At 36.4% G+C, this 11,294-nt stretch overlaps 1 protein-coding gene across 6 annotated transcripts in view; it reads right to left on the bottom strand.

Annotated features, from left to right (window-relative positions):
- Positions 1-519: 519 nt before the first annotated feature.
- pcdh15b (protocadherin-related 15b) overlaps positions 520-11,294 on the bottom strand; it is a 156,658-nt gene continuing 145,883 nt past the window's right edge. For 2 of the 6 annotated variants that reach the window (XM_043254464.1, XM_043254466.1), the window contains 5 exons: positions 8,566-8,587; positions 6,867-6,905; positions 6,479-6,552; positions 4,393-4,522; positions 521-1,652 (listed from right to left, as the gene is read on the bottom strand). In XM_043254464.1, coding sequence (XP_043110399.1) covers positions 1,080-1,652; positions 4,393-4,522; positions 6,479-6,552; positions 6,867-6,905; positions 8,566-8,587 — 838 coding nt within the window. In that variant the 3' untranslated portion in view covers positions 521-1,079. The other 4 variants (XM_043254465.1, XM_043254463.1, XM_043254468.1 and 1 more) reach the window with 4 other exon arrangements.

An 11,294-nucleotide genomic window follows, 5' to 3' on the forward strand; every position in this document is an offset into this window, starting at 1 on the left:
GTTTCTAGTGTTTCATTATACAGCATTATGTTGCCAGTTCATAAAACCAGATTTTTTAAAATTATGTCTTTAAATAAAGAACACGGTCTGGCTATTTTGGCAACAGATGCTTTACTTTCTCAGATGAAATATCATCTTGTAGGACGTTCTTCTTTATATCAGTGTTTTTGATATATCTAGTTAAATCTGGTCTGGTAGTTTACACCATCAGCTTCATCCATGTAGAGTATAGAATATAAAAAATGTACATAGTAACAAACTTACCAATGTTATTATTTAACAAAAGATGTTAATAGTGTAACTTCAAGCGGTAAAAGTGATGTGTTTCTCTTTTAATTATATTGATAAAAATAAGCATAAGTGGAAAGGCTTTTACCAGGAATGTTTATTTGACGTGCCAGTTTCTCTGCCTTGTAGAAACAGTCAAATATTAAAGGCTGCACCATGAGAGCCGTGTATATATATATATATATATATATATATATATATATATATATATATATATATATATATATATATATATATATATATATACTAAAGTTAAATTAAAAAATAAAGCAACAGCAACAAAAGTACTTCTCTTCAGTTTGGCAAGTATTTGTAACAGAATGTGACCATAAACTGAATAGTTTTGATATAACTTGGTATAAAAAAGCACAAAAATATTGCACTTTCAACTCTGGTGCAAGTTCATTCAAATGACTGTGGCATTAAGCAAATGTACAGTGCATAAGTGCACATTAGATTCATCACAATTTTTTTAATCGATGACTATTTACCAAAAAATACACTTCAGCAGACATTTGATTTTGCCTTTGAAAAAGCACAAAAAATATTTCTGAAAGCATACAATACATCTGTAACAAAATACCCCCAAAAAAAAGGATGAGCAACAATCAATGGGCCATAAACATGATTGATTTTTAAGGTACTTATGAGTACAACAATCATTGAGAAGCTCATGGCCACAAAATAGCAAATATAATACTGAATGAAAGTGCAATTTTGTAATTTTATGCTGCAGATTCAGTTTTTTCCATTAAGTTCTTTAAGACAACAGAGCATCTGCATGTCAGAAGTCACAGTTTTGTCATTGGTATGTGCAGGTTATTCCAAGGCCCCATCCAGAGTTCCTCCTCATCTGACTGGGTCCGGTCACTATGTGATCCTAAAGGGTCTCTCACCTCCTGATTGTCCACTGTGGACTCTTGTTCATCCCCGTTTTCTGTTCTTTCACCTCCTCCTTTTGCCAAATTTGATTTTGAAGTTATACTCTCTGGACCTGTAGTGCTGGAGGCCAGGGACCCACTGGAGGGCCTGGTTGTGAGGTTCTGTTCACCTGCTGAAGTGCCTGTGATTACGGGGCTGTTTAAAGGAATTCTCTCTTCGTGTGTGACAGCAAGTTTGTCTAGTTTCTTAAAGTGCTTTCCCAGTCGTACTGGAGAGTTAAGCTTGATGTTGTTGGTGTGCGCGACCCGTCGTGTTCGGATTATTGAGCCGTTCTGGGCCAAGTATATGCTCCCATTAATGTTGCTGTGGCTGTTTACATTAGATAGGCGGTTCCTTTGTGATTCAGGTGCACTTTCTTCTCCAGTGGAGCTGGTCTCATACTCACGGTCTACAATAAGCTTGATCCTCTTTTTTCTACCATACTGAAAAAAGAAAACAGGTGTGTAAGATGATTATAGAATAACAGACCTTTATTTTTCCACAGCACACAACAGTGGCGTTCTGTCCGAGAAGGAAAGTCTTCTCAAATTGCACAATTAATGATATAAAATTAACGGTTGTTTTAATTGAATTTTTTATAACATGCATAAAATATGCATGTAATGTAAATTACAGATGTTATGCTTAAATGATTTTGTGATTTTAAACAAGATTTCCTCCTGGGCAGCCACTGCTCATCATTAAGAAGCAAAACAACCAAACACACACTTAATGTCCCTTCATGAGCTCATTAAAGGGAATGTGCTCATGGACCAAATGTCACTGGATTACAGGATTTTTAGAAAACAACAAAAACAAATCTAATTTTCATCTGAACATTAATTGCTGACCTAAACTTTTGAAGACTGACCTCTAAAGGTAAGACTAAAGATCAAATAGCATGCATGTTATTCAGCAAAGATTAGGGAGAAATGCCAAGTTGTGCTCAGCAAGAGGAAAACAAGAAGAAAAACTTCAACCAGATAAAGGCCAATAAAAAGATCAACACAAGAAATAATGGTAATAGCCAGTCTTACTGATGTTATCAGAATATAATTCAGGAGGCTCTGACAGTCTCAGCTGCATCAGAACTAGACTCCTCATCCTCCTGGTCTACTTTAAGGTTTCTTCCCTCCGAAGAGCTTGAACTATCTTCCGGGCTACCAACTCTGTCTGGAGTCATTTCTCCTTCTTCCTTCTCATCTATAGGGGAGAGTTTGTCGATCTCTAAAGCCTTGGCTGCACTGCTGGTTGTCATAGAAAATCCGCTCATACTGTGGAAGTTCGAATCACGTCTTCTCTTCAGAGAATCACTGCTTTTAGACCTAGAGGACCTTGTATCCTTACTTTGGTCTTCTTCCACCTGCCCTCTGTCTTCTTTTTCATCTTCATCCTCCAGGATGGTCTCTTCTGGTGTTTTCTTTTGGGTGGATGTAGTTGAAGGTTCTGAGGATGATCTTCTGCTCTTCCTCTTGTAGGATGCTTTGCTGCTGTGTCTGGACCAAGACGATGGTACTGTTTCTCTATCCTCTGATTTCACACTTTCTTTTTCACTGCTATCTTCATCCAAGCTTGACTCGTTCTCTGTCTCAGATGTTCTCTCAGTGTCTGATTCTTGTTCTGTCTCTGTTTCTTTTTCAGTCTCTGTGTCTTGGTCTGAATCTGATTCTGTCTTCGACTCTATTTCAGTGTCATCTAGCTGACTTTTTGTTTGGCTCTCCCTGTCTGAATCAAGAGGACTCTGATCTTGATCGTCATCGGAGTCTAAACTACTCATATGTGCTCCTTCTTGGAGTCTGAATGGATGGTAAGGTCTGAATGACATGGCACTTCCAGTGTAAGACTGTTGAATGATGTCTTCCCTCCTCCTCCCTCTTTCTTGCTCACTTTCCACACTATTACCAGGGACTCTCTGTGATTCCCTCTCTGACTCGTTGAGTGACCAAGAGATCGGGATGCTTCCATTATTCCTATGATCTAAAGTCTCACTAATGCTATTCAGAGTGTTCTTCTGAGTCTGCAATGTTTTAAAGATGTTCATCTGACTCAAAACTTTGCCAAGCCTAGTCTTTGCTGAAGGAACAGCTTCTTTAATCTGGAAATAGTTTCCATCAATGACCATGCCATTGTCCACACTGTTTGAATGCTGCATTGTGATTGCTTTGGGGTCATCTGTACCTCTCCCTTTCTCCTCAGGACCTACCATTGGAGATATTCTGTTGTTCTTCCATGGAAGGTGGAATGGAGCTGGAGCTGGGCCAGATCTTCTGTCAAACATCTGACCATGTTTCATAGGTGTTTTAAGTGAAGTGTCAGTTTTTGAGCTGTAAGGGTGTTTAATGCCATCAACTAGTCCAGGCAGAGGTTGTTCGAGCCTTGGAGGTTGGTCTATAAAAGCTTGTCTAGGGGGCCTTCGTGGTGAAACCTTGCCTGGAGGGAGAGCTGGCCTTCTGCCTTGCTTTGCAACCTATTACATTAGCATAGTCCAGGGTTTTTTATTATTTAAATATTTAATCAACATTTCAGATCACTCATTACATTTGTGATTAAGTCACTGTACCTATGTTAGCATTACCCAGTGCACTGAGAGAAGTGTCAAGTACAACCTTACCCTCAGTAACATGTTACATGCAAATCCTCAAATCATAACATCATAGAGGTGGGAGTGATGTCATAAATCAAGGATGAGCAATTCCGGCCTTGGAGGGTCACTGTCCTACAGAATTTAGCTTCATCCCCAATCAAACACACCTGCCTGTAATTTCCAATTACAGATGAAACAAAACTGTATGAATAAATCCTGACCTCTCCAGGACTGGAAATGTCCATCCCTGCTCTAGATGGTTACCCATAATCTGCAAAATCCTGCACTGCATCCTATTACTGGCTGATTATGTGTTCATCTGTTTACACTGAGACTTTCAAAGCAAAAAAGCACCTTTTTTCTTCAATAATTCAACGTAATCATCTGATTTATTTCTGTTCTGAGTACATATGTTTAATTTTGGTTGCAATATTTTTAATGTGCTATTAACTTGCTATTCACAAGTGAAGGTCAAGTTGGATCAAGACCAAAACCCTGACATGAGTCATGTGTAATGGCCTTAAACTAGAGGCAGGATAAAAAAAAAGAAAAAAAAAAGAGTGTTGTATTGGTTTAAAACTAAGAAAAATAAGTTTTACCTCTCCCTCGGATTCGTGTGGGCTGTAGTAGTAGCTGCCATCATCTTCCATAATCACCTCTCCATATTCATCATACATTCCTGTTGGAGAGATCAGCTTCCGTCGACTCCCATACTGAGGCAAGTCATAGCTAAAAAACAGGTATACAGGATTATTGCATATACCTTAAACACACAGAGACACACATACTAATACTGGTATTAGGGGACTCTTCATAAGCCTAATGGTTTTCAATCTGTATGTGCTATTAATAGGGGTGCAACGATCCATGATCCATACAGACCAGTCCTCATGGTTCGGCACGCAAGTGATTTGCAGATTATTTGTTCAACCAGTATAGTTAAAGTTACCATTTGCATGTGTTTTGCTTTGCCAATTTCTTCTTCAAGCAATTACAGACCATACTGATGACGACATCATTGAATCAGGACTCTTGTGTGTGTCTTTTACCTCCCTCATACACTGCTGAAACACACCCAGAGTGAGCAGAAAGAGAGAGCGGTGCGATTCATTTCGTTCATTTAGCCTAGTGGATATGTACAACGTTACGTGAAAGTACCAATTTTAGCAAATATATGTTATGTCCAAGTCTTAAGTTACAGTTAACCGAATGTGAGTCAGTATTAGATGTATTTAAGTCTTAAAGAGACAGCAGCCTACAAATACCTATTTGATCTTCTAATCAAACATCGCAGCTTTAATAAAGATTAATCTGAATTTAACTCATGAGTATTATTGTGTTGTGTTACACTTAATTATTACATTTGTGCACATGAATACTATCTTTATACAGCCTATAACTTTATGTTGTAGGCTGTTCATCTATGCTTCTAATTTGTGCAATTGTTCTTGCTGTATTACTTAATTTAGTAGTTAAGCTAGTAGTTTCTGCTGGGTATAGAAGTCCTTAAAGTAAGCTTTGTAGTAATAAATGAAAAGCAATTTAAAAAATAATCATTTTTTTTTTTTTTTTTAATTACGGAGACATTGGCAGTGTCCTCCTAAACCACATTCAAACTGTAATACCTGTCATACTCCTGTCATAAAAACAAATTTTTGTCTCCCTAAAACACAAATACCAATGCACACACACACACACACACACACTGGTGTGCCTATTATTATAGGGACAATCCATAAGCATTAAGTTTTTTACTGTACAAACTGTATTTCTGTCAACTTACACTAACCATAACAGGAAGTAAGGAACTAAGCCATTCTGTATGATTTGTATGAATGAGGACCTCAATATGTCCCCACAAGGTAAAAATATACTGTTATTACCGTACTTGTATGGATATTTGGTCCTCATAACATTGAGTACCAGCACACACACACACGCACACCACACACACACACACACACAAATGTAAAACATTTATGAATATATGAGGAAAAACTTTGTCCCTAACTGTCCCCTAAATCAAAACTGAAACTTTATGAAAGGTCTAGGACATTGAAAAAAGCAAATCCAATAAGTAAGATTTAGACACGTAACCTCCTTAGAACTGTATGGAAAAGGTCAAAACAGACCTTCATTAAGGACTTTGAGTATTCTTGGGGAGCAGCAGGATGTCTGAACCCAAATGCAGCTTAGCCAGCCCATTTAACAGGAAACAAGCTGAAATTCAGGTTTGTATTGATCCTTACTAGCTTGTAGCCATGGAGGTTTTCATTCGGATTTACTGAGAAGGATATATTGGAGACCAATATGATATATAGCGGGGAACTGCTACTGATCACATTAGTACCACCTACTGTGAAAGAAAGTAAAAATAAAAATTCCATCACCTCCCCCAGGGGGGGCATTCATTTATGACACCTATTTCTATTGTTTCCTGCTAATTGGATATATAAATAGCTCACCTTGCACAAACATCAGTAAATAATCATTGCTATTACAGCCCGAAAGACACAATCAGGTGGCCCACAATGTTTCGAGAAAACTACATGAATCTTTATCTAAAAACCACATAAAATAATCATAGAAATCATACACACTACGCTTTTACATACAGCAGACCTGACACATATCTTAATTTTATTTGGGCCAGCAGCACATTTCAACCAATAAACGCACACTCACCCGTGGTCATAATTATAGTAATCCTGTGTATAATAGTCCTGTCCTGGATCAATACCAGACTCCATAGAGAGTTCCTGTGAGAAGAGCAAAGAGTTATAATTCAAAGAGCGCATTGCTTTAGGCAAAATCCTTGGGGAAGACAGCCGAAAGTGCTGCCTATTACATAGAAAGGAAAAAAAGGAATTATGTAGAACTGAAAAGCTACGTGCCTATATTAGCCCTCCTTGTGAGCGAATGCAAATTTCTACAGTATTTGCACATAAAACAGATTGCATTGTTGATACTGTAGAAAACTACATATGCACACGTGTTCATTAAATGACATATTATAGCACATTCAGCTCAACAGAAACGGTTTTCTGCAAGTATAGAAGTTGAGATTCTCTACCTCTGGTCTCAAGAGAGAGGGTCGAAGCAGCTGCTGTTGCTGGACAGCATTCACAGCAGAGAAAAAGTGCAGAGACGAGAGAAAAGGAGGAATGTTACATTTCTGAATCTGTGTGCGTATGAATGTGATTTAAGGTAAGTACAGTTTGATCCACAAGTCTGCGATTACACCGAAAAATAAAATTTAAACCTGCAAATACACAAGCATTTAAGAACTAGTTTGCTCAAAATATCATGATTATGCTTTGGGTCATGTCCACACGTACATGGGTATTGTTATAAACAAAAAAAATCTCCTTCCACACGAAAATGCAAAAGCATGCCACGAAGAACTGTCAAGAGCATGCTAAACTAACAGCTGGTGATATACTCTCAACCGTAAAGCCATGTTAGATCAATCAGATGCTTAAAAAAAGCATCCAGTAGGCAGAGCTAACAGAGAATGCTCCGAAGTCAAAAGCCAAAATCTACAGTTTTGCAGTCTAACACCGAAACAGACCCTGGCAGGAGTTTTCAAAAATGTCCCGATTCAGTAACCTGGTGCTGTGTTTGTGCGTGGATAAACGGATAGAAAAATACACCATGTTTATGTGGACAGGGCCTTAGATAATACATCCTGATCATTTATTCATTTAGAAAAACTGTTTTACCAGTGTTGTCAGACTTTAGGACCCTACTGTTGTTTTTAAAAGAAAAATGCCACGATTTGCTTGCATGCAAAGTTTGAAGAACATGCTCATTTTCAAGAATGTTTTAAATAAAATATAACACCAGAGAGTTTCTAAAGAGTGTAAATAGATGAATAGCAATGAGCACACATTTCGTAATGTAGCAAGGCACTATTTTGTCGTCATCACTAAATAGTACCTTGTATGAACCTAAATAGTTTATTTTGTTATATGTACCATCTGCCTCCACAGATTACAGCTAATTAACAAATAAAGATGGCATGGAAAAATTCACATTGCTCAGATATTTAAAAAAATCTTAATTATACAGTTTAATGTCAATATAAAAAATATGTAACCACAGTATTCTGTGATTGACCAATTAGAATCAAGTATTCCAAAGAGTGATTTAAAAACTTAATTATATTTAAATTCAACTATTGTTGCTGCTCACATTAGTTTAGAAATCAATTCTTATTATTAACTAGATTAGACTAGAATATTAGCATGCATATTACTAGATATTATATATATATATATATATATATATATATATATATATATATATATATATATATATATATATATATATATATAATCACTTAAAAAGCACAAATTCTGCATAACCATATTCTAAATTCCTTAATTCTACCAAAATGTCTACACTACTGAAATGAATTTAAAGAGGCAGAGGTTTTAGTTAATAGTGTGAATCGGACTTTAAAATGAAGTTTGAACTTGCTGCTACTATTTTATAAAAACAATCGCTTATTGCTATCTTTGAACACACTATGGCATTCATAAAATCAAACCTGAGAACAAAAATATTTGAGAAACGTTATCAGCAAGTCAAACTCAAAACTGACAGACCTAGCCTTCAGCAATTTTACAGATGAGATCTTGACAAATACTTATTTCGTCTGTCGTCACTGTCCCTATCAAATAGCATCATCTGATAAAAATGATGGCCAATAAAAACGTCTCAAGATGAGACATTTGAACAATGCAATTCCAAAGAATAAAAGTACATACCTCCTGATGCCCGTAGCCTCTCCTGTGAGAAGATAACAGTATGGAAATAAAGTCAGTAAGATTATTGCGATAAAACCTTGATATTTCATATCTAGAAAGTGTTTTAATTCTTTATCTCAAACTGGACTGTCACTTTTGACAAAGTCTTTAAGTTTTTAGCAGATTTAAATGCATGGGATGAGACAGCGTTTCCTTGAGATGAGGTTTCGAGGACAATGTCCATTAAGTTTTTGCAAGGTTGCCTCAAACTCTGATAAATTATGTAGAACTGTGAAGAAATGAGTGCGTATATGTGGATAAATATGCAGATGCGCAGTTTTTTGGTGAGTAGTTCGACCGTAAACTTCCTCACCAACACCAATGGATCCCCTGCAGTGAATGGACCCCTTTAACGGCTGATAAAAAAAAAATCATAATAATCTACAAGACATTCGATTTTTGCTTGTAAATGGTGCTTGATCTTTGAATATTTCTCTCCTGATTCAGATTAGATGACTTTTTCTAAAGCAAAGGACAGAAAGCGCTTATTCACTATTAACTACGATTATATTAAAAGTTGTCTGAATCTTAGCGTTGTGAAATTGAAGATATTACTGAAAAGTATAGCTGCAGCACTATTTCGTATCTATGATGCTAAAGGCAAAAGACATTTGAGACATTGTGTCTGTGTGAATAAAAATGGTCACACTTTAGTTCGGTGGCCAAATCTCACTATTAACTACCTTTCCCTCAATAAATTCCTAATTTGCTGCTAATTAGTTATTATGGTAGTTGTTAAGTTTACATATTGGGTATGGTTAGGGATGTAGAGTAAAGCAATGTAGATTAAGGCATTAACATGTGCTCAGTTACTACTAATAAATGACTAATATTATAGTAATATGCATGTTAAGCAACTAGTTACTCTATTTCTGATGGCATCCACTTACTGCTATGGATCCACTAGTTTTACATTTACATTTTTGGTGTTGAGTAAATTGGTTGTCTTTAAGTAAATGTAGTGATTTTTGTTTAGGGGACATTAATCTAGTTCTACTAATCAGGGGTGATCACTAAATGGCAGCAAGGCTCACAGGGCTCATCGCGTTACGAATCTATGTTAACACCACTTGATTCAAAGCAGACAATAAGACAATGACATGCCCAAGGATGAGAAAAGCTAGATACTGGTTCGCTGCAAGGACAAGTGGCACACTGTTTGTTTATCACGCAGATGAATGTTAACACCCTCAAGCCCCTAATGACATTAGACATTATCATGTGTGACAATGCTTGGCACGCAAAGACAACCCAAAAAAAACACATTTGATTACACTTTATCAGGTGTGTGTTAGGAGTACAATAGAGTTTATATGGAGACGGGCCAGCATTTCCTAAGCGGCAGGACCATTTCAGTGAAAGCGTAGCAAATTAAAATTCTCTCCAGGCGGCAGATCAGCGAGAGCAAATTACAGCAATTCTTCCCTGATGTGGGCATAATGAGGGATTCAAATGAAGATTTATCTCTTAACGATAATATGCGACTTTCAAGGGACTTTTGTATTGTTGACTTTCCCCTCTCTACGCGAGTGTGTTTGCAGGTGTAATGATGTGTCGGTCCGTAAATGAAATATGAAATATTACATGATAAGTAATTATAATTGAAGTATATAATGACATACTAATTATGTCATATGGTTATTAAAGGGTCAAGGTACAAATGCAGTGGCATTTCCATTTTTTTTATTCGGTGTATTAATTATTTGATCGCTGTTTTCAATTCCTTCAAGGTCGCACAAAATAATTATAAGGTTACAAATAATTGTGCATTAGCTGGCAAGTTCTGTTCTACGTGGAGTTTATGTTAATTAAAAGTAATGGGAGCCAGTACCACCAGTGACGGCATATAGAGAAAGGTATTAGGAAGGCAAAAATGCTACCATTGTTTTCAGTATCATGCAAATGTAAATGATTTTAGATTTCGATTATGAATCATTAACTAAATAACAGGATAAATGTGAGAAGAGGACCTTAAAGAATTATATTTAGAATATATAAACTCTGTCTCTGTACATTTGTGGTTTGTTTTATATAAAAGTATGCACTGATAGTAACTACAAGTAGTTAAAATACTGAAAAAGGCTGCAAACCCCCCCCAAAAATCACAATTACAACATGCAGATTAATTACATATAATCGCATACATCAATACCACATTACTGTTTGTAATCAAACACACTGGATTATTTTGTTGGCAGCACTAGTTTTAGACATGCATTCTTATTATGCACTGCAGTTTGAATTTTGCCATCGTTAAACGTTAAACAGAGAATATTAGTGGCAGATGAATCTTGTTTGATTCTGCTCATTTTAACACACAGAGAGCTTCCCTCCTCGCTCTGATTGCCATAAAGATGTTTGTTTGCTTGTTCCCCAACACTGTTAATATGTCATGATGGCACTGTTAGTCCTAATGGAACATGGCTCTGCAGATTACAAATACAAATCATAATATGAGATGTGTTGTGATGTGGGTTATCCGCAATGAAAATATGAAAGATAGCTTGAATGATAAAAGTAAAAACGCTTTGGTATTCACTAGTTCCATCACAAAAAAAAAACTCTAAATGGTTTAATACAAACAGTAATAGAAATAAATAAAACTACAATATTTAGTGTGAAGACCAAATGCAATTCAACAGGCAAATATCGGCAAGGGTGTTGAAAATAAATTTTTCTGTATTCACTCT

Source organism: Puntigrus tetrazona, chromosome 12 (assembly GCF_018831695.1).
Source record: "Puntigrus tetrazona isolate hp1 chromosome 12, ASM1883169v1, whole genome shotgun sequence".
Classification (NCBI taxonomy): Eukaryota; Metazoa; Chordata; class Actinopteri; order Cypriniformes; family Cyprinidae; genus Puntigrus; species Puntigrus tetrazona.